The sequence below is a fragment of the Lithobates pipiens genome, unplaced genomic scaffold (genome assembly GCF_037356315.1).
Source record: "Lithobates pipiens isolate NorthernLeopardFrog02 unplaced genomic scaffold, aLitPip1_a1.2 Scaffold_25, whole genome shotgun sequence".
NCBI classification, from domain to species: domain Eukaryota; kingdom Metazoa; phylum Chordata; class Amphibia; order Anura; family Ranidae; genus Lithobates; species Lithobates pipiens.
In genome coordinates this window covers 51,789,849-51,813,857 of record NW_027507787.1, presented here as the reverse complement: position 1 = coordinate 51,813,857, position 24,009 = coordinate 51,789,849, and the positions used below count along the sequence as shown (strand labels likewise).

The following is a 24,009-nucleotide window of genomic DNA, read 5'->3' as shown; positions in this document are numbered from 1 at the left end:
GAAAAAAGAAAACAAATGCAGGCACCATTTCTAACGATTTTTAAGCTGACATACAGTATATTACATTTTTGATCATGTATGAACGCAAACTACCTTCAAGGCCACCACATATTTGCTGTGAAAGAAAACTACTGAGATACAATCATACAATGACTCTGTAAGTGCATATATGCCACTCTCAAATATTCATGTGCAATTCTAGCATTTAGCACCTAAGCAAAATAGCCAACTCAATCCAATAAAGCCTTCACTGCTCAGCAGATTTTTTTAGTGCGTTTTTTTTAGCTTGTGTTTTTTTTTTGTGGTGTGTTTTTGGAGCAGCACTATTCATTTGAATGGGCCTCCCAATACTCAAAAAACGATCCAAAGAAGCTGATGTACCAAATCTTGGCACAGAGCCAGGAACATTTCGTGGTGTGATTTTTGCTTGTTTTGTCGCTTGACAATCATGGCAAAATTGCACCGCATTTGGGGTACCATTAAGAAATAATGTTACTGCAAATGTGTCCTCCATTTTGCCACGATTCTGGAATCGGGGGCAGATTCACGCGATTCTAGTAAGCTCAGGTGTGAACGGAGCCTTATGCCGTGTACACACGACCGGACTTTTTGACAGCAAAGGTCCAATGGAACAAATCCGTCAGACAATTTGATTGTGTGTGGGCTCCATCGGACCTTTGCTGTCCAAAAATCTGATGGACTTTAGAAATAGAACATGTTTTAAATGTTCCCGCTGGACCCATTTCCTAGCAGGAAACCCATTCGTCTGTAGGCTGGTCCAATGGACCAAATACGACGCAAGGGCAGCTACAGCACGTTTCCAGAATGTTTCTCGGCTGCAGGGTACTGTTCATCTCGCACTCGCTGCAATAGGAAAAACACATTTTCCTATTGCAGCGAGCGTGAGAGAGGCGACAATGTCCCTTTTAGGTCTGGTATGGATTTTAAGGGGAAGCCCCTACGCCGAAAAAACGGCGTGGGGTTCCCGCCAAGATCCATGCCAGACCCTTATCTGAGAATGCAGCCCGGCCAGTCAGAAAAAGGGGTGAGGGGGGCTTGTCCCCATGTTGATGAGGACAAGGGCCTCTTCCCAACAACCCTGGCCTCTGGTTGTCGGGGTCTGTGGACGGGGGGCTTATCGGAATCTGGGAGCCCCCTTTAATAAGGGGGCCCCCAGATCTCAGCCACCCACCCTATGTGAATAAGTATAGGGTACATCGTACCCTTACCCATTCACCTCTGGGAAAAATTTTCAAAAAAACCCCCACATTAGACAGGTTTTTAAAGTAATTTATTAGGCAGCTCCGGGGGTCTTCTTCCGACTTCAGGGGTCTCTTCTGACTTCTCCACGCTTTCTGGTTCTTCTCCCGCTCTCCGATTCTTCTCCCTGGCTCCTCCGCTATCTTCTGCTCTTTTGCCGCCAACGGCTAGGGTTGACGGGAAGAGGCCCATGTCCTCATCAACATGGGGACAAGGTGCTTTGGGGTGGGGGGCCCGCAGGGTGCCCCCCTTCCCCAAAGCACCCACCCCCATGTTAAGGGCATGCGGCCTGGTATGGTTCCTGATAAAAGCAGTGAGATTGACCTTCTTTTCTAGTCCCGTTGTGACTCATCGCGTTCAAAATGAACAGACCTTAGTCCATGTATGGGCAAGTGCATTCATTTGGAAGTCCGCCGTAACTCCGTCGGGAAGACCGGCAGACCTAGTCTGCTGGAAAGTCTGGTCACGTGTGGGCAAGACCGTTCGTTCGGAAAGTCCGTCGGAACACCGCTGGAATTCTGGCAGGAAGTCCGTCAGACCTAGTCTGCTGGAAAGTCCTGTCATGTGTATAGGGCATTACAGTCCAGGTGTAGACATATTGTCTGCCCCGGTCTGCCAATGTATATGCCACCTTAGCCAAAAATACTTGCTAAAGACAGTGGGGTTGATTTAATACAGGTGTCGATATGGTTCATTTAGCAAAGTGAATGTACACTTAAAAAGTGAAAGTTAACTGAACTTAGGAAATAATATGAAGCTGTATTAATTTTTTATACCCAATTATGTGCAAGGGATATTAAAAAAAGGCCTTTTTTTTCCTGTGATTGGATGATTGAAGCCAACACAGGTTCACTGTATTTACGAAGTTCAATGAACATTCACTTTGCAAAGTTAACATTTCTCTTCTAATACAGTGTGATAAAATATGTGATGGTATAATCTGAATAACTATGTGGAGGGACAAAAAAACCTACTATGAAAAACATTTCTTAAAATGCATGAGTTCAGAAGAACATTGCCACAGTTTGAAACACAAATCCTTTTACCCCATGCCCATAGGCGTTTCACCTTTCCACAGAACAAACATAAACATACATACTTAAGCCTCATACACACGATCAGACTTTGTACAAACTTTCCTGTGGATTTTTGTACAAAGGGCGTCGGCCGTGAACTTGTTAAGCATACACACGGCAGGACTTTTTCAGCCAACTTTCACCAAATCACATGGTTTTTCTGCTCTTTACCGCTACCTTTGGTCAACTTCTGTATTGTTGTCTGATCTTTTGCATTGGTTCTGAGCATGAGAGTTTGTACATAGGTTTTCTGTACACATGATCAGACTTTGCTCCATCGGACTTTTATTGCCTGAAAGTTTGTCCATTCACACAGCCAACAAAAGTCAGAAGAAAACTGAAAAAGTTTGTCCGATGGAGCGTACACACGGTCGGATGTTGCCTTAAAACAGCTAATTTGCATGTTTGTTGTGAAAAACTCCTATTGTGTGAATGGTCCTTTACAATAATTTATTTTTGTCCATAGTCCAAATTTAATTTAAACTGCTTTGCATAAATGAACCGGTAGATGCACTAAATTATCAGCCACCCTAGGTGTCAATAACCTTATCTTTGGGTTATTGTTGCTGTTAACTATATTCTATCTATATATTAGCCATATAAGAAATCTTAATTAAAACCCTATCTAGAAAAGTACAGACTAAGGCAGGAAAGAAATTAGCTTGATTCCCCCATCAACACAGATAGTGTTCACAGGGGAATCCCTCCAGCCGGGTTTTTGTGTTCTGCTAGCGGGGGCGGAGGTAGCTGTTATAGCCGTTAGCAGTAATCACTGTCTTCTCCGCCCCCCCACCCCCCTTCCAGGAAAACAAAATGGAACAACACCCACGGTTACAGGAAAGAAATTTGCTCTATGGCCAGCCAAACGGCTCCCTTTACACAGGTGCCCAGGGGGTAGTAAAGCAGGCAGTTGATGTGCGTTTTACAGTCCTCAAATGACCCACTTAAAAGTAGACATAGTGCCACTTGGGTGTATACCTATTGCCACATCTTTGCATTGCCTGTCAAACTCTACCATGTAAGTGATCAGAGCAATGCTACGAACATGAGCCGGACACTTGGATCACAGTTTTGCTGCATTCCAGTAATGCTAAATCACCATAGGAGACAGTAGTATTACTTCCTGAATGCCTGAAAAACTCCTTTCACTGCCTTCTGAAAGGGGATACACCGCAGGCCACTTGTCAGAGCTGCGGTGAACACTACCACTAGTGTGAAATGAGTCTAAAGCATGTACAGTAGCAGTAGTGTACAACATTTGCAAAGCATTCAGCAAGCTTTGAGCTATTAAAGGTTTCAATTAAACTGCATAAAGCTTGTCGAAAGCTTCACAAATGCTTGCAAAATGTTTGTGTGAACTGTAATATGTACAGTCTGGAAGAAAGAAGGGAGAGGGGAGACATGATTGAAACCTTTAAATACATTAAGGGGGTGAATAAGGTTCAGGAGGGCAGTTTTTTCAATATGAAACCAAAATCAAGAACACATGGACATGACTTCAAACTAACTAGAGGGAAGTTCAAAACAAATTTTAGAAAGTATTATTTTAGTGAAAAGGTAGCAGAAGCTTGGAATAAACTTCCAGTAGAGGTAGTGAGACAGTCAACAGTAAATTACTTCAAACGTGCTTGAGACAAACATAGATCTATACTCTATTTTCCACTATAATGGAAAAATTAAAACATAAATAAATAAATTAAAAATGTAAAAAAATTGGATTTTTCTGCGAACAGAAGATGGCATCAGGCTTTCAATTTTTTTCACATTTGGCCTTGAACTGTCACAAAGTACCGTATTTATCGGCGTATAACAAGCACTTTTTTCCCACTAAAATCAGGGAGAAATCGGGGGTGTGTGTTATGCGCCGATCCCTTGCTGTTGCTAGGACTTTCTGCCTCTATCTTCGGCTTCAGTGTATTTTTGGCCGCACTCGGCCATTTGTGGCTATCTTCAGCCGTTCATGGCTATCTTCGGCCATTCTCGCCTATCTTCACCCGTTCTCGGCTATCTTCAATTGTTCTCGGCTATCTTCGGCTGCACTCGGCCGTTCCCGGCGGCTTTCGGAGAACAGCCGAGTGTGGCCGAAAATAGCCGAGAATGGCCGAGTGCGGCTGGAAATACCCGAAAGCCGCCGAGAACGGCCGAGAACTACTGGCGCCATTTTTAAACGGCAAATGACTGACAAGGCTGCAAATGCAAGGCTGCATACGACTGACAAGGCTGCAAATGACTGACAAGGCTGCAATGCAAAGCTGCAAATGACACTGACAAGGCTGCATTGATGGGCATTTAAATGTATGTTTTTTTCCTTAAACTTCCTTCCTAAAAGTTTTTTTTTCTTTTAAATTCAATCCTAAACTTGTGGTGCGTGTTATACGCCGGCGCGTGTTATACGCCGATAAATACGGTATACATTTTCAACTATTTTTACACTGCAGTTTGACAGAATAAATGTGTATGTCAAAATAAAGCAATCATTTCAGTGGTGTTTATAAATGTCACTCCAGCAATACTTACAGCAGTGCACATCTTGTAGCCGACTCCAAAATCAAATCTGCATTGTTCATCCATAGAGTAGTTGATTCCTGGAAGCTCTGGTAGTTTTGGCCATTTGTGCTCAAAGGGGTCATCCAGAAGGCAATCATAGGAACTAAATAATTAAAGAGAAGAAGGGTAATTAATCATGTTAATTTCTAAATAATAATTTTGAAATACTTCATTTAAGAATCTGTAAAAGAAATGGAGTGACTCTTGTACACTGATGCCCAAAAGTAAGTTTTATTCATACTGTAACAGGCAGGGCTATTTTACACCTATGGACTGCTCCACTAGGTATTGCAATACAAGTTGCATGTGTTAACACATTACAGTGCCATTTTCGAATGGCAACCCAATACACTGAGGCTTGACTGATATTTGGGATGTTTTTTATGTGTCAGAGCACATTGATTTCAGTTGGCTGTCTTAATGCAATTCACATTCAAGTGCGACATAATGACATGCACGAATGTAAAGGGACCCTTATGGCTTTATGATATTTTTGTTCTTGACCGTTTAAAGACCAGAGCTAAAACAATAATGTCACATACACACGATCAGACTATCCGGCGGACAATCCGCCGTGTGTAGGCTCCGGCAGACTTTTTCTTTCCCAAATTCTGGCAGACTTAGAAAGAAGTTTTGTCTCAAAATTGACCGCTGGACTAGACAGTCTGGCGGACAATCCGCCCATCTCTGTGCTGGTCTGCCAGACGTTTGAAATGAACGGACTTGCCCACACACGGAGAAAAGTCTATTAATTTTGAACGCAGCTCCAAGTAGACGGGACTAGCAAAGGAGGTCAATGTCGCTGCCTCGCTAGCCCCGTCACCTGGTATGGAGTTAAAGGGGAAGCCCTACGCTGAAAAAACGGTGTGGGGTCCCCCCCAAAGTCCATATCAGACCCTTATCTGAGCACGCAGCCTGGCCGGTCAGGAAAGGGGGTGGGGATGGGCGAGCGCCCCCCCCCCCCCTCCTGAGCCGTACCCGGCCGCGTGCCCTCAACATGGGGGTGCTTTGGGCAAGGGGGGCCCTGCACCCCATGTTGATGAGGACAAGGGCCCCTTTGATACTTTGCATCTTCTCAAAGTATTCTCTGACTGGATGAGGTGAAGAGTGTGATGTCACCACCCCACATCTCCACCTTGTCTAATCAAAGAAAACTTTGCATTCATTGAGAAAACGAAAAGTGATCTCTTATGTCCTGTACACATGGTCCGACATTCCGACCACAAAATTGTCCGAAACTTGTGTTGCATACACACAGTCAGACAAAGTTGTCGGAAAATCTGATCGTTCGGAATGTGATGAGGTTTGTTGTGTATGACAGGACTATGTAGAGGCTAGTAGCCAATAGCTTTGGTCTCGTAATTTGATCTGAGCATGCTTGGCATTTTGTCCATCGGAATTCTCTGCAAACGATCGGAAAAGGTCCGATTGTTTTTTTTTGTCTGAAAATTTTAGATCCTGCTCTCAATTTTTTTCCGTTGGAACTTCCAACGGACAGAGTCCGATAGAGTCCACACACGATTGGATTTTCCGACAATATAATCCGAACTGACCTTGTACAGGGCATTAATGGCAGCTGTCTCCAGCAGCTACACTTCGGTGTGCACAATGCAGCAGGGCAGCCACTCAGCATAGGACCTGTAAATTAGTTTAGATCACTGTAGTAGTGGTGTCTGCTACAGGGATTTTCAGCTATTAGAGGGACACCACAAGTATGGTATATGCAGTTGCATTGGTCCAAGCTGGACCAATATAACTATGTAAAAAATGCAAAACCTGGAATTCTTCTTTTAGTAGCCATTGAAGTCTAACTAGACATGTCACGATCAAGTTAATGGCATGTACAGGCATACTGAAAGTGTAAAAGTGACTTTTCTATACCTAAGAAGATTTCAGCATTACTCATGGAGTGAAAATGAACAGAGCTCACAAAAATCAGAACTCAAGTCATTTGGCCAAACAACAAAGGAGCTTTAACTGAAAGGGGCAGCATATTTATCCCAGACTGGCTTGGGGGTAATTGGCAAAACACACATGTGAATATTTGGCAAAACAAAATGCAATCATAGTAGTGACGGCAGCTGGAAGACAAGCTTTTAGCCCCCCACCCCCACATACAGTATCTCACAAAAGTGAGTACACTCCTCACATTTTTGTAAATATTTTATTATATCTTTTCATGTGACAACACTGAAGAAATTCCACTTTTCTGCAATGTAAAGTAGTGAGTGTACAACTTGTATAACGGTGTAAATCTGCTGTCCCCTCAAATTAACTCAACATACAGCCATTAATGTCTGAACCGCTGGCAACAAAAGTGAGTACACCTCTAAGTGAAAATGTCCAAATTGGTCCCAAAGTGTCAATATTTTGTGTGGCCACCATTATTTTCCAGCACTGCCTTAACCCTCTTAGGCATGGAGTTCGCCAGAGCTTTATAGGTTGCCACTGGTGTCCTCTTCCACACATGACAACATCACAAAGCTGGTGGATGTTAGAGACCTTGCACTCCTCCACCTTACATTTGAGAATGCCCCACAGATGCTCTATAGGGTTTAGGTCTGGAGACATCCTTGGCCAGTCCATCACTTTTACCCTCAGCTTCTTTAGCAGGGTAGCGGTCGTCTTGGAGGTGTGTTTGGGGTCGTTATAACGTTGGAATACTGCCCTGTGGCCCAGCCTCCGAACGAAGGTTATCATGTTCTGCTTCAGTATGTCACAGTACATGTTGGCATTCATGGTACCCTCAATGAACTGTAGCTCCTGAGTGTCGGCAACACTCATATAGTTCCAAGTTGGACATTTTTACTTAGGGGTGTATTCGCTTTTGTTGCCAGCGGTTTAGACATTAATGGATGTGTGTTGAATTATTTTGAGGGGATAGAAAATGTACACTGTTATACAAGCTGTACACTCACTACTTTACATTGTAGCAAAGTGTCATTTCTTCAGTGTTGTCACACGAAAAGGTATAATAAAATATTTCCAAAAATGTGAGGGGTGTACTCATGTTTGTGAGATACTGTATATACCAACAACTGATTGTGATTGCTATTCTCTCAAAATATATCTATAAATATAGTGTCAAGAGAATAGAAAGGCATGACTTGTATTTCGTAGGTAGATACATTTATCTGAAACCTCCTGCAGAGTCTATTTGTCCAAGTTGTTAAACTGAACAGTATAAAGATCTATTGGGGAAAACTTGCTGAAAGGGGTAGTTAAGTGTCATCAAATCTGTTTTCATAGTAAAACTAATAAGCAAATCTCAAATTCTGAACTCAGTACCCAATTAAGCAATCTTCAGACATATATATGTTTTGAACAAAAGGTCATTCCTTTTTTGCCATTGTTATTGATTTAATTGGGATAATCACTGAAATAATTTTTTTGTTTATTTTTTATGCTTTTCTGCATGAAACATATCAGAGTTGACCCCTGTTGCTATTTAACAAACATATTTTCCAGTTTGCCTATGTCAACTAGTTTGTGTAATGTTGTTCTATCAAAGCACTCTTTCCTTGAGAACTGCCTCCTTTTTCTACCCATGCATACCCTGCCTTTTAGCTTTTTTTTTTGCTTTTATTTACATCATTAAAGCTGTCCTGTATTGACCTCAGTAAGGTTAGAGCTATAATTGTTGTGCTCAATTATGTAGTAAAATGCTTTAATTGTATTTAAATAATTTTCCCCTTTGTCATCGCATGCAGTGCAACAAAGCAATGCCATTATTGTGCACAGGAGCTTCTCTGTCACCCACAGCAACATTACATTTATATGCCATAGAGTGGGCATTACTGAGTGGGAGAATTATGGACAGTGTAAAAGCACTCCGGGGAGAGAAAATGGCTAATTGGGCCCAATTTTGACATTTCCACTTAGGGGTGTACTCACTTTTGTTGCCAGCGGTTTAGACATTAATGGCTGTGTGTTGAGTTATTTTGAGGGGACAGCAAATATACACCTTTATACAAGCTATACACTCACTACTTCACATTGTAGCAAAGTATCATTTCTTCAGTGTTGTCACATGAAAAGATAATAAAATATTTACAAAAATGTGAGGAGTGTACTCACTTTTGTGAGATACTGTATGTGGGGGTGGGGGGCTAAAAGCTTGTCTTCCAGCTGCCGTCAGGTACTGTATCACTGCGCCCAGAGTAGGTACCCCACCTGCCACCCCCTCCCCCCCTCCTTGCCCTGGCATAGTTGTATGTGGGGGGTGCTGTGGTGGCAGAGGTCTCTGACTGCAAAATCACCCTTTGGACATCATGTACTTGTTGATATCAAAGCAATTGTGACCTGCATACTGTAAAATATGTACATGAAGAGGTCCATGAGCAAAAACATAGTATTATGTATATGTCAAACAGCTGTAAAAAAATATAAACATTAAAACGCAGCAAGTATACTCTGAACGAGACTTGAAGATGCTTTGGTGTCAATTAAAAAAATTACAATTAATCAAATTTAATATTTTGAGGTGACATTTTGAGGTGACATATAGAACTGAGTGAGAAAGTATTCACAAATGTAATGATCCTTAGTGCCATCAATGTTTAACCATGATGTTTGGTATGCGGCATTGATGGAATGGACAAAGACAAAAGCTCACATGCTATACAGTGCCTTGCGAAAGTATTCGGCTCCCTTGAACTTTTCAACCTTTTGCCACATTTCAGGCTTCAAACATAAAGATATAAAATTTTTATTTTTTGTGAAGAATCACCAACAAGTGGGACACAATTGTGAAGTGGAACGAAATCTATTGGATTTTTGAAACTTTTTTAACTAATAAAAAAATGAAAAGTGGGGCGTGCAAAATTATTCGGCCCCCTTGCGTTAATACTTTGTAGAGCCACCTTTTGCTGTGATTACAGCTGCAAGTCGCTTGGGTCTATGCATTTTGCACATCGAGAGACTGAAATTCTTGCCCATTCTTCCTTGCAAAACAGCTCAAGCTCAGTGAGGTTGGATGGAGAGCGTTTGTGAACAGCTGTTTTCAGCTCTTTCCACAGATTCTCGGTTGGATTCAGGTCTGGACTTTGACTTGGCCATTCTAACACCTGGATACGTTTATTTGTGAACCATTCCTTTGTAGATTTTGCTGTATGTTTGGGATCATTGTCTTGTTGGAAGATAAATCTCCGTCCCAGTTTCAGGTCTTTTGCAGACTCCAACAGGTTTTCATCCAGAATGATCCTGTATTTGGCTGCATCCATCTTCCCCTCAATTTTAACCATCTTCCCTGTCCCTGCTGAAGAAAAGCAGGCCCAAACCATGATGCTGCCACCACCATGTTTGACAGTGGGGATGGTGTGTTGAGAGTGATAAAAAACATATCGTTTTGCATTGTGGGCAAAAAGTTTGATTTTGGTTTCATCTGACCAGAGCACCTTCTTCCACATGTTTGGTGTGTCTCCCAGGAGGCTTGTGGCAAACTTTAGATGAGACTTTTTATGGATATCTTTGAGAAATGGCTTTCTTCTTGCCACTCTTCCATAAAGGCCAGATTTGTGCAGTGTACGACTGATTGTTGTCCTATGGACAGACTCTCCCACCTCAGCTGTAGTTCTCTGCAGTTCATCCAGAGTGATCATGGGCCTCTTGGCTGCATCTCTGATCAGTCTTCTCCTTGTCTGAGCTGAAAGCTTAGAGGGACGGCCAGGTCTTGGTAGATTTGCAGTGGTCTGATACTCCTTCCATTTCAAAATGATCGCTTGCACAGTGCTCCTTGGGATGTTTAAAGCTTGGGAAACCTTTCGTATCCTAATCCGGCTTTAAACTTCTCCACAACAGTATTACGGATCTGCCTGGTGTGTTCCTTGGTCTTCATGATGTTCTCTGCGCTTTCAACAGAACCCTGAGACTATCACAGAGCAGGTGCATTTATACAGAGACTTGATTACACACAGGTGGATTCTATTTATCACCATCAGTCATTTAGGACAACATTGGATCATTCAGAGATCCTCGCTGAACTTCTGGAGTGAGTTTGCTGCACTGAAAGTAAAGGGGCCGAATAATTTTGCACGCACCACCTTTCAGTTTTTTATTTGCTAAAAAAGTTTAAAATATCCAATAGATTTCGTTCCACTTCACAATTGTGTCCCACTTGTTGGTGATTCTTCACAAAAATAAATTTTTTATATCTTTATGTTTGAAGCCTGAAATGTGGCAAAAGGTTGAAAAGTTCAAGGGGGCCAAATACTTTCGCAAGGCACTGTATATACGTATAAGGAAACAGACAGCTTCCAGGTAGTAATTGCACTGAGAGCACGACCACACTACAAAAGATTGTCTAGACTTCCATTGTGGCTTATGACTCATCCACCATTTACAGTTTTTACATACAGATGTTCAGATTACCCTCTTGGGTATTAAACCAATTCCAAAGTTAATCCTTCATGTCTGAAGCTGAAGAGAAATGTAACTGGCCAACACATTCTTATTAGTATCAAACTTGTTTGTTGAATGTATGTACACAAAAATGTATACTATATACACTTTACACATAATTCCAACTCACTGTATATATCTGTTAAGTTCTTGCTTGCTGCACCTAGACCAATGATAACGATGGAAAGCAGCCTGTACCAGGGGGGCCATGATGCTTCCCATACTGGTTTCATCAGCACAGCGGTTTCCCTGCCCATCATGCTCCATACCAAGCCTGTAAGAGAAAGAATGCATTTAAGTCTAGTCTATATTCAGTCATCAGCACAATGAAGATCAATAACTGTAAAACTGCAGTGTTTTTGAACTGGACACAAATGAAAATATACTGTATATTTACAAAAAACTTGCTCCAAATGGATTGACAATGGATTTAACTTAAAGCATGTTTGATCCACACATATCCACAATAAGCACAGAACACACAACATATAAAAGTCAAATATATCACTACAATCACTTGTAGCCCAAAACCAGCCAAAACCTTTTGTTTAGAATTTAATCGATTTAAAATGGTTGTAACCCTAAATAAAATTATCCTGATCCTTTAAACGTGTTATACAGCACAGTGCTTGTGCTGTGTCGTTTACCCCTCTACATGTTCTAAAAAACCTGGTTGCTCCTGCCAGATCCTGTGACCTCCTGTCTCTGCTGACCATAGTTATCATGGCTGCTGAGCCTCCGTCATCCGCTGTCTCTCCTCTCTCCCCCCTCCCTCCCTGCCTGTCAGCTCGGGAGTCTGTAGTATTACCATTAAGAAATCCTGTAATCCGCTGTGTGTCTTTTTAAAAAAATGATTGTGATAAATACCTTATTTACAGTACCACTGGGTGCTCCTGTGACCTCCCACTGCTCTCCTCCCGGCTGACGTCAGCGTGGCATCTCAGCCCCTCCCTCTAGGGTGCTCAGAGTTGGAACGGAGAGCTCTGGAGGGGTCACGTGAGCCCTCAGCGGCACTGTAAATAAGGCATTTATCGCAATAATGTTACACAGAGACACACACTGCACATAATATAATCCTGTAACACAGCAGATTACAGGATTTATTAATGTTGATTTTTCAACCAGTTTAAAGCGGAGCTTTACCTATAACAACTTGATAAAAAATAATATTCTTTAGCAAGGAACATACATTCCACATTAATAATTAGGGTACCAACATTAGTGTGTACTGTAAATTGCCCCTGTTTCTTCTTGCCTGAGGCTGTCATTTTGCTGACAGTTAGCAGTAAATCATAAAGCAGAATTCCATCAATTTAACAGTTTCAAAAAACAGTTACATTCCTGGAATGCTAGGATTGCTAACTGTTACATTTGTACGTGTTCCCAGCCAAACTATCAAACCATCAAATAGCTGGTGTCATAACTGATCACATATGCAGCCCTATATCAGTTGCAGATCAAACAGAAGCAGCTTCCTTGGCTGTAAAGGATAGGATGGTTTAATTCTGCTTTAAGGCTGTCAGCAGATCGGCCTCTACAAATTCGGTATTGCCTAAAAAATGCCTAAAAATAGAGAGCAACTGAGCATTTGCAGAGCAGGGTGAGGCAGTGTATTACTGTATTTTAAACAGTATAGACACCTATTTTTTTACATAGCTATACCTGCAAAAGGAGCCAACCTTGAGTGTTCTATCAGGATTTCTGACTAAAATTCCATTTTAAGAAGAGTTAGATCAGGGGTTGGCATGCTCAGATCGCGGGTTGCTGACCCACCATTCCAGAGCATCAGTGTTTTAAGTGAAACTGGTGGTAGAGGAAGCAAGTGGCTGCAGAGGTAAGTTTATTACTAAAATCACAGTGTATATATGGGCATATCTATTCTGCAGTTGTTACTGGGCTGCTTTCAAACTGATCCATAGATGCATGGAGTATCTGCACTGAGCCATAGACTTCAGTTATTACCCGCGGGTTTGGTGAGCTTTAAGAAAATGCACCGCACCTGCAGGATATAATAGAAATCTGTGGCAAAGTGCAGCTAACTTTTTGCATTAAATGCACCCGTGTTATACACACCCCTTAAGTATCTAGAGGTTGCAGATTACCTCCTAATAAGAGCAGCACCATATCTATCCCCCCTTTTTTCACAACCAGCAGGAAAGCCACAAGTGCACTGCACTGCACCCGCAGTGTAGGTAAACTACAGCACATCAGTGTAAAAGCAGCCTTAGGCCCCTTTCACATGATCTGTCTGACCCAAACGGACCCGCTATTCACCTCTATGGAGCGGTAGATGTAAATGGAGTGTCCGTTTACACCCACCTAACTCCAATCCTATCCGTAAAAAAAAACCAGAAGGGGATTCGTCCTCTTCCATCTGAGCAGATCGAATCAAAGGACCCATAGAGTAGAATGGGTTGTGTCCGTATCTGCTCTGAATATGCAGAGTGGACACGGTCCTGTCATCCGCCTGCTCCACTCATTGTGGCCCGTGACCAATTACCAAGTCACTTAAGTGGCCCTTACTCTTCAAAAGGTTGGGCACCCTTGAGTTAGATCCTCTGTCAAGTTGTTTTTTTTTTTTTGGGCTGTTTGGATCTCCATTTAGGGGATTCCCCCACTTCCTGTCCTAGTGAAAAATGGTCAGTGGGTCAAGTAGTGAGGGGCTATCTTTCCTACAGAAACAGAAAAAGCAATCAAATAACTAAAAAAACAGCAGGGAAGAGTTAGAACCTCTAAAAGGTTTTTATTGCTTTTTCGTGTCCACGTTGGGAGATATTTCTTCATTTCCCGTCCTGCTAATTGAGGCAATCCTTAACCCATCTAAAACTATTAAAACAAATTGTTGTAGTGGGAATTTAAAAACTAGGTTTATCTTCACTCTGGAACAGAAGTGTGCCACATGATAATCCCATCATGCATTCTTAGCCCTTGTACACACGGTCGGAGATTCCGACGGAATGTTTCCTATCGGACCGTTTTGTCGGATATTCCGACTGTGTGTGGTCTGCATCGGACTGTTTCCGTCGGGATATCCAACGGACCAACTTTTCCAACTTGCCGGTAAAATTTTCCGACAAAATGCTCCGATCGGACATACTCCGATCATGTGTAGCCTACTCCGAAGGACAAAGTGCCACGCATGCTCAGATCAAATTCCTAGACCAAAGCTATTGGCTACTAGCCTGAACGTAGTCCAGTCGTAACAAAATAACGTCATCACGTTATGTACAATCGGATTTTCCGACAACTGAGTCCGACTGTGTGTATGCAACATCACTTCCGGACCTCTTCCAGAATTAATCCGCCAGAATTAATCCGACGGATTTGGTTGCCGGAATCTCCGACCGTGTGTACGGGGGCTTAAAGCATACATTACCAACATAATAATGAACTAATTACTGTGCTTCAGGTAATATATATTTAAGAATGCTCTCTCACATAAGTGCAGCAAGCATTCTGGCACAGAGTACACACATTAGAACACAAGCTATTTGGAGGAAGCATTCAATGATGTTTCAGACTTTAACAATTGCTAGGGCAGAGAAAACCCCTACCCTTAACTCTGAGGTAGTAAAATACAGGGTGACTGATATTTCTATCTAACTGACATTAGTGAGATGTTGTACCCTCTGGGATCTCTTTACTTGTATATTTACTGTCTCTTTCTGTTCTTTTACTTGTATTTCTTTTCTATTCAATACATTTACCATCTTTTACTCTCTTCTGATTTTCTATTCCCTCTGTTCCCCCTCTTTTCTTTATTGTGCAATCACGATGTGGTATTCACTCTCCACAACTACAGTGCCTGGCAAAAGTATTCACCCCCTTGGCTTTTTACCTATTTTGTTACATTACAGCCTTTAGTTCAATGTTTTTTTTAATCTGAATTATATGTGATGGATCAGAACACAGAAGTCTAAGTTGGTGAAGTAAAATTAGAAAAATATATACATAAAACTATTTTTCAGAAATAAAAAACTGATAATTGGCGTGTGCGTATGTATTCACCCCTTTGCCATGAAGCCCATAAAAAGCTCTAGTGCAAGCTCTGGTGCAACCAATTACGTTCAGAAGTCACATAATTAGTGGAATGATGTCCACCTGTATGCAATCTAATCTCCAAACAAGAAAGGGGCAATGTTGTTGAGAAGTACAAGTCAGGGTTAGGTTATAAAAAAATATCCAAATCTTTGATGATCCCTAGGAGCATCATCAAATCTATCATAACCAAATGGAAAGAACATGACACAACAGCAAGCCTGCCAAGAGACGGCTTCACACCAAAACTCACGGACCAGGCAAGGAGGGCATTAATCAGAGAGGCAGCACAGAGACCTATGATAACCCTGGAGGAGCTGCAGAGTTACACAGCAGAGACTGGAGTATCTGTACATAGGACGACAATAAGCCGTACGCTCCATAGAGTTGGGCTATGTGGCAGAGTGGCCAGAAGAAAGCCATTACTTTCAGAAAAAAACTAAATGGCATGTTTTGCATTTGCGAAAAGGCGTATGGGAGACTCACAAAATGTATGGAGTAACGTGCTCTGGTCTGATGAGACTAAAATTTAACTTTTTGGCCATCAAAGAAAATGCTATATCTGGAGCAAACCCAACACATCACATCACCCAAAGAACACCATCCATGCTGTTTTTCAGAAGTCGGGACTGGGAAACTGGTCAGATTTGAGAGAAAGATGGATGGTGCTAAATACAGGGATATTCTTGAGCAAAACCTGTACCACTCTGTGTGTGATTTGAGGCTAGGATGGAGGTTCACCTTCCAGCAGGACAATGACCCCAAACACACTGCTAAAACTACACTTCAGTGGTTTAAGGGGAAATATGTAAATGTAAAAAAAAAAAAAAAAAAAAATCAAATCTAGAATAAAAAAAATTGGCCAATATGGAGAATGCAAATAAAGCAAGTGATTATTCTTCTGATACTTCCTCCTATTGCTCTTCTTCAGTCTCTTCCAATACAGGCCTCCTCTTTGGGAAAAGAAAGGGACTATCCCCCAAACATCATGAAATGGAAGGTGAAATCCAACAGAGAAGTAAAAAATCGGTATTGGATTCTCAAGTAGACCCGATAAGAAGTGGAAGAGGCAATGGTGCATTGAGTGCTAATATTAGAGGTTCTTCCTCTAATAGTGGTAAAGGTAATTTGAATAGCAAAAGAGACCTTGGAGCTACTCAGCCCAGAACATCATATAAAATGACGCCAGGGACAACAAATGGCGCCATTCATGCTCCATACCAACAATGCTGTAGGAGTTTCTCCTGGGGAAAGCTTTTTGATGATCCTTTGCTGAGGAATCTTCTCTATACAGGCTAAGCCTCCCCCATTTGATCGTCTATGGGGATAAACGTTATACTTTTGTTTATCCGTACCTGTAATGGATTTTGAAAACCTTTTTTTGTGGATCACCAGATAATGAAACTAATTATTTTTTATTCAGTACCTGGGAAAACTTTTATTCTCAAATGCCATTTTTTGGATTATTCTCATCCGGCCATCTTATATTAGATACATGAAAAGTTTATGCTTGTATTGTGCCTGTTTTGGATGGGAGCCTTCCCTTTTTGAATGCCTTGGGGAATGTGTTTGCCATTTGTAAAGTGTTTAAGTAAGTTATTTCGCAGTTAAGATTCATTTAAAATCATGTAATGCTGTATGTACTAAATTATTTTTTGATTTATCATAGAGAATGATACAATATTCCTGATGAAGAATATATTAATAATAACTATTTGGAACGCGTTGGATGAACCGCTTCCTTCCCTTACCAGAAGCTGTTTTGGAGATTTTTGGATGTTTAGGGGACAGTATCATTCTTTTCAAAAGATTTAATGTTTTTAACATTTTTGCACATCAGTTTCCTATGAATTTCCATGAATTGTGAATATATGTATATGATTTTTTGTATAATAAATACATTTTTTTATATCATTATTTTTTCTTTTTTTTTGTTGCCTGTAAAATCCCACTATTAGAGGTTTTTTCTTCATTCTTTCAAACATGTAAACGTGATGGAATGGCCTAGTCAAAGCTCAGACCTCGATCCAATAAAAAAATCTGTGGTCAGACTTAAAGATTCCTGTTCACAAGCACAAACCATCCAACTTGAAGGAGCTGGAGCAGTTTTGCAAGGAGGAATGAATAAAAATCCCAGTGGTAAGGTGTGGCAAGCTCATAGAGACTTATCCAAAGTGACTTGGAGCTGTGATAGCCACAATTGACTTTCTCAGTTATTTTGTCCTATTTGTTATTTGTTTCACAATAAAAAAAAAATATCTTCCAAGTTGTGGGCATGTTCTGTAAATTAAATGATGCAAATTCTCAAACAAACAATCCATGTTAATTCCAGGTTGTGAAGCAAAAAAACACGAAAAATGCTAAGGGGTGAATACTTTTGCAAGGCACTGTTTAAACACAGGGAATGTTTTGTTCTCTTCGTTTTTACTTGTATCACTTACTGATTTTACTCCATGGAATTTTTTTGACTATGTACCTTGGTTTTTCGCTCTCTTGTTTATTGACCGGCACATGTGACATGTTCAATTAATATGTACAAACCCCAAAGTTTACTGTATCTATGTCTATATCCTTGTTAGCGGTACTTTGTGATCACCTAATTTTCAATAAAAAAAAATGTAAAAGAATTATGCTCCAGACTTCTGTACTATACAATCTGGAACCACAAAATGGTGTTGCAGAGAGAGAATGAACTGCACTTTATGTGAATATGGCAGAAGCATGTTTTTTGATGTGGATATGCCACCAATATACCGGGGAGAAGGATTTATGACAGCCTTTTTATTCAGCCTGTTATACTGGAAAAGTAAGAGAAAACTCTACATGAGCTATAAAATAGAGGAAGGTCTGACATAAATATATTCAAACCCTTGGAAGCATAGTATACATACATGTCCCCAAAAAAGTGTACAAAATTGGAACCTTGTGCTAAGGAAGGTATATTTGTTGGCCACAGTGAGTCTCAAGTGTTACAAAATTCTGCATCAGACACCAATAAGGTAACAATCAGAAGTGCAATTACGAAAAAACCTTTGTATTAAAACACCATAATGGTCTGAACCAGTGGAGGCCAGTCAGTAAGGGGCACAGGGTCCCTCACCCCCCCCCCCCCCCAAAGTTTGCCAAAGAAGACAGCTACTTTAACATGTTAAAAATTAGTTGAATATATATCACAAATTAATAACAAAATAAAATATTTTAGTTTTACTATTCCACTGTTAGTTATATTAGCATTTATTAAGAAAATAAAAACTGTATTTCGTTCATGTTTGTGGGGTGTCAGGCTAATGGTTGTCTATTAGGTCGTACATTTTTGAAAAGCATGCGATTTGAGGCTGTGCTCTAATTGGCTAGTTTCAGATTGTCCTCGGGGGACAGAGCACTGCGCCCCAAACCATCCCACTTTTGATTTTAGCAAATAAATATTGTTTTTATATTGGTCTCATTTAATTGGACCATTCTCAATGAGTCTCATTCCCACTCAGCAGCTTGTCATTTGACTGACAGGTACTGATCAATGTGGAAGCAAGCAAAATATCTCATAACGAAAGAACACTCGGTTTTAACTTTGCATCAATACACCTTCACAAGGCCTTTGTATGAAGAAAAAAGGAGAATAAAGGAATTTGGACAAGATCAACCCAACTTGCAAATTCAGCATCAGTTAAGTGATCACGGTTGAGCTTACACTCTGTGCTTTTCCACCACTTCTTATGGGAAACGGAGTTGGCTAGCTAGATGCCAGGTCATTGAAAAATTTGCAAGCCAGGAAGAAAGGAGAGCAAAATGTATTTTCAAATAGTGCTACTGGCCAGTACTTAGGCAACTTCACAGTGTGTGTGTTTTTTGAATGATTACCTTGATTGCTTAACTATATGATAATACAATTATAAAACTGATACTGGTAATAAAAATACTACTGATAATAAACCCACATTGAACTCAAAGGGGAGAGCCAGCTGAGAATCTTTTTTTTAAAGTCAGCAGGTACAAACACTGTAGCTGCTGACTTTTAATAAGCACATATACCTGTCCTGGGTGCCCGCGATGTCGGCCACCTGAGGCCGGGCCATCCCTCAGCTCTCGGGTCCCGGCTAGTGATGGACGAACTTCCAACGGGACGTTTTGCGAATGCGATCCGCGAATGTGCCCAAAATTTTGTGAACCTTGCAGTTCGCGGCGGACCCCATTCACTTTAATGGCAGGCGAACCTTAAAAACCTCCAGGTCATATTTTCAGCCACAAAATACTTACTATGTGTGCACACATAGTACCACAACATGGACACTGACATACCAGAAGTATGAAGTGAATCTGGGATCGACAACGACGAGCATTCTTTTTTTATCTGTGAAATTTTGTCAATTCAGGAGCGCATGAAGGCCATGGAGAAGAGGCAAGGTCAGGCCAGGCTATGAAGGGGGTGCAGGAGATGATCAGTGCCACAGTCAGGGCAGCGCAGTCCTGTGCCAGTGTCCCAGTGTGCCAACCTGTACTTGAGTCCCTGATCCCTCCCTCTGCCCTTACCCCCACCTATGCAGGGCTCCACTGTGGTGGTCTGGAGGTGCCAGTCCAGTTCTGATCCTCAGCCATGGTGCTGGCACTGCCTGCTGATTGGCTTCTCCGCTGCTATCTCCCTCACTGACACCAGCACTGCGATAGAGACTGAGCACTAACACCAGCACCGAGATAGAGAGCACTGACACCAGCACCGTGATAGAGAGCACTGACACCAGCACTGAGATAGAGAGCACTGACACCAGCACCGAGATAGAGAGCACTGACACCAGCACCGTGATAGAGAGCACTGACACCAGCACCGAGATAGAGAGCACTGACACCAGCACCGAAATAGAGAGCACTTCTGCAATTTCCCACTTTGGCTCAAGCCTGTTGCTCCTGCCCTACCCCTACCACCCCTGTGGAAGGGCCTGCCTCTTCCTCTGCCTGTAAATTTTTAAATGACCCTGTGACAAAAGTCTCTAGAGAAGTGCAGTATATGTGGAAGAAGGTATATAACACCCCGCTTCAATCTGTCATTTTGGGGGGCCACTGGTCTATCACACCAGTTATAATACTTTTATCTAATTGCGTTTGTCACTCTTTGTAGTATCGCTGCAGAACCGCTCAGCAGTCACAATGCTGCACAGAGGAAATGTACTATACTATGCTTTCTATATTTGAAAGTATTATACGTGTATTACACCCCTATATACTGCACACCAAATAGTACACCTATACCAGTCCTTAAAAGGACCTTTGTGGACCTAATAGTAGCTAGCTAGTAGCTTGTGAATTGCAGACTGTCCCTGCTCCAAACATCAAACTGTCCCTACACTGAGAAACGACAGCTGCAGAATCGGTCAGCAGCACTGCAGTGCACTATAATATGCTTTCTATATTTGAAAGAACGTATATTATATGTGTATTACAACCCTATATACTGTACACCTATACCAGTCCTTAAATGGACCTTTGTGGACCTAATAGTAGCTAGCTAGTAGCTAGTGAATTGCAGACTGTCCCTGCTCCAAACACCAAACTGTCCCTACACTGAGAAACGACAGCTGCAGAATCGGTCAGCAGCACTGCAGTGCACTATAATATGCTTTATATATTTCAAAGAAAGTATATTATAACCCTATATACTGTACACCTAAACCAGTCCTTAAAAGGACTTTTGTGGACCTAATGATAATAGCTAGTGATTACAGACTGACTGTCCCTGCTCCCCACCGCGTCCTTTCCCTACACTGACAAAAGACAGAATGTAAAATGGCTGCCAGATCAGGTCTATTTAAAAGGTAGGGGGTATGTCCATGTGCTGAAATGTCTCAATTGGCTGTCCTGTACCCCATGATGGATGTGTCATGGGTCAAAGTTCTTCACAATGTAAACAAATATGTCTGCCACGAACAGCGCCAGAAGTCCGCCGATTTGGCAAATTGTGAACGAGCAAAGTTCTCCGTGAACCGACCGCCGGGCGAACCACAAGGCCATCTCTAGTCCCGGCGCCACCATTCCAATGAAGGGAAACAGGCAGTGGAGCCTTGCGGCTTCACTGCAGTTAGCAGTAACAATAGATAATTACCCAATAAATGTCTATTTAAACCCCATACACACTATCAGTTTTCCTGCTGATTTTTTCCTTTGGATTTACCAAATCTATGTAGTGCAAGGGCCTGCCTGATTGCATACAAATTGAAACTCCTGGGGCTTTACAGTGCTTCATTACTAAGTTTAATTTTTCAGTTTGTTTGCGCCCCCCCACCCAAATTTTTTTAGCACCAGCTGCCACTCGTCTGAACTAGCCTGAGCAAAGCACCACCCGTACTGCAGGAAAAGGAACAAAACATCAATGAAATTGGAACTGATATTAGTGATTTATTTAGTGCAAATTTAGAAGCAGAACTACCTGCAACCTGCAACAAAATAATCTGCGAGAGGCATGCCAGCTAGAGGACTATCATATATATTTAATTTTTTCTATAGATCCTTACCACGATTTTGCTCCTGATGATAGGCTATAAGGCCTTGAAACGCGTAGAGCTAACAACAACCGCGTGTACATACATATGAATCCTTCTGATCGTCGTCCCTTCTTTATTTGTTTCTTTTTCTTTTTACTTCTATTTTAATTTTATTTTTGTGGCTCTTTTGCGATATCTGTATAGTCATTAATTCCATTATACAAAATCATGCTTCAATTATTGCTTGTATCTCATAATATATGTACCAACTCCTTGTTGGAATGTCTAATCAATGTGCAATATTTTTTATGAATTGTATATGTGTAAAAATATAAAAATATTAATATATAGCAAAATGCATGGAATCAATTGATACAAATATTTTATAACAATTCGAATGAATTAAAACTACTTTTGATCCAATTTATTTCATTGCTCCCGTGTGCTTCATGGAAAAGTCCCGCTAGCTATGCTCTCCTATTTATATATCATATATAGTTTGTACAGCACAACAGCCTGAGCCAGTGTAATGGGGAGAGATGCAAATGCTACCTGTTCATTAGAAGCAAATGTAGATTAACCACTTGCTTACTGGGCACTTAAACCCCCCTCAGTCCCAGACCAATTTTCAGCTTTCAGCGCTGATGCACTTTGAATGACAATTGCGCGGTCATACAACACTGTACCCAAATGAAATTTTTATCATTTTTTTCCCACAAATAGAGCTTTCTTTTGGTGGTATTTAGTTACAGCTCGGAGTTTTATTTTTTGCTAAACAAACAAAAAAAGATGCAAAAAAAAAAAAAAAAAAATCATGTTTTAATAGTTTGTTATAAAATTTTGCAAACGGGTCATTTTTCTCCTTCATTGAAGTGCGCTGATTAGGCGGCACTGATAGGCTGCATTGGTGGGCACTGATGGGCTGCATTGGTGGGCACTGATGGGCTGCATTGGTGGGCACTGATAGGCTGCACTGGTGGGCACTGATAGGCATAGTTAAGGCGGCACTAATAGGCACAGATAAGGCGGCACCGATGGGCACAGATAAGGCGGCACTGATGGGCAAAGATGGGCACAGATAAGATGGCACGGATGGGTGGCACGGATAAGTGGCACGGATGGGTGGCACGGATGGGCACTGATAGGTACCACAGATAGATGGGACTGATGGGCACTGATAGGTGGCACTGATAGGTGGCTCTGATAGGTGGCACTGCTGGGCACTGATGGGCGGCACTGCTGGGCACTGATGGGCGGCACTGCTGGGCACTGATGGGCGGCACTGGGGTGCAGCACCTTTGAGGCAGATTTTGGGTGGCACTGTGGGTGGCACTGCTGGGTGGCACTGTGGGCACTGCTGGGTGGCACTGTGGGCACTGCTGGGTGGCACTGTGGGCACTATGGGCACTGCTGGGTGGCACTGACAGGGGGGCACTTACTTTATTTCAGGATGGCACTGCGGGTGGCAGGTGGGCACTGACAGGGGGCAGGTGTCCGTTTAAATTGCTGGCCGTGATCGGGACTGATGTCCCGAACACGGCCGCCGGCGATCGGCTTTTTTTTTTTCTCCTCGCGCTGTCAGCGCGAGGAGGAATACTAGCCGATTACCGGCTCCGTTTTATCACATGATCAGCTGTCATTGGCTGACAGCTGATCACGTGATAAGGGGTCGGGATCGACCCCTTACACGGATCGGTGATCAGGCGAGTCTCACGGACTCGCCGATCACAGAGCGCGCCGCGCGCGCCCCTCAGGGGGCGCCGCGCGCGCCCCTCAGGGGGCGCGCAGGCCGCTCGTAACCGGGACTACGTCAATAGACGTAGTCCCGAAAATGTGGGTCCGCGCTATTGCCGTCATTTTGCAATAGCGCGGTACCCAAGTGGTTAAAGCTTCAAATGAAGAGAATGCATCTTTCAATCAGTTCCAAACTTGAATGCAAGGCATACCAAATGAAACAAATTACCTAAAGTTGAAAGGAGAAAATATTATATCCAATAATAGACAGCACAGGCAAGCAGTGGGGCACTTGTATACATTGCAAACATTACACATCCAGATGTAGAAGCTATCATGTCACTACTATGGCGATGTGTATGTGAATCCTGGTACATGGACTGAAATGCAATTAAAACAGTCATGAAGTGCCTAAAGTAGTTTCACAAACCTGGGATTATCTGGAAATGCTGACCCAGAACTACAGAACTTAAGGCTGGGTTCAC

General features: G+C 42.0%; 1 protein-coding gene across 3 annotated transcripts in view; it reads right to left on the bottom strand.

Moving 5' to 3' along the window:
* ADAMTS14 (ADAM metallopeptidase with thrombospondin type 1 motif 14) overlaps positions 1–24,009 on the bottom strand; it is a 308,575-nt gene that overhangs the window by 133,409 nt on the left and 151,157 nt on the right. For all 3 annotated transcript variants that reach the window (XM_077454435.1, XM_077454434.1, XM_077454436.1), the window contains exons 8-9: positions 11,413–11,556; positions 4,854–4,986 (exon numbers count right to left, since the gene is read on the bottom strand). In XM_077454435.1, coding sequence (XP_077310561.1) covers positions 4,854–4,986; positions 11,413–11,556 — 277 coding nt within the window. The remainder of the gene's footprint in view (positions 1–4,853; positions 4,987–11,412; positions 11,557–24,009) is intronic.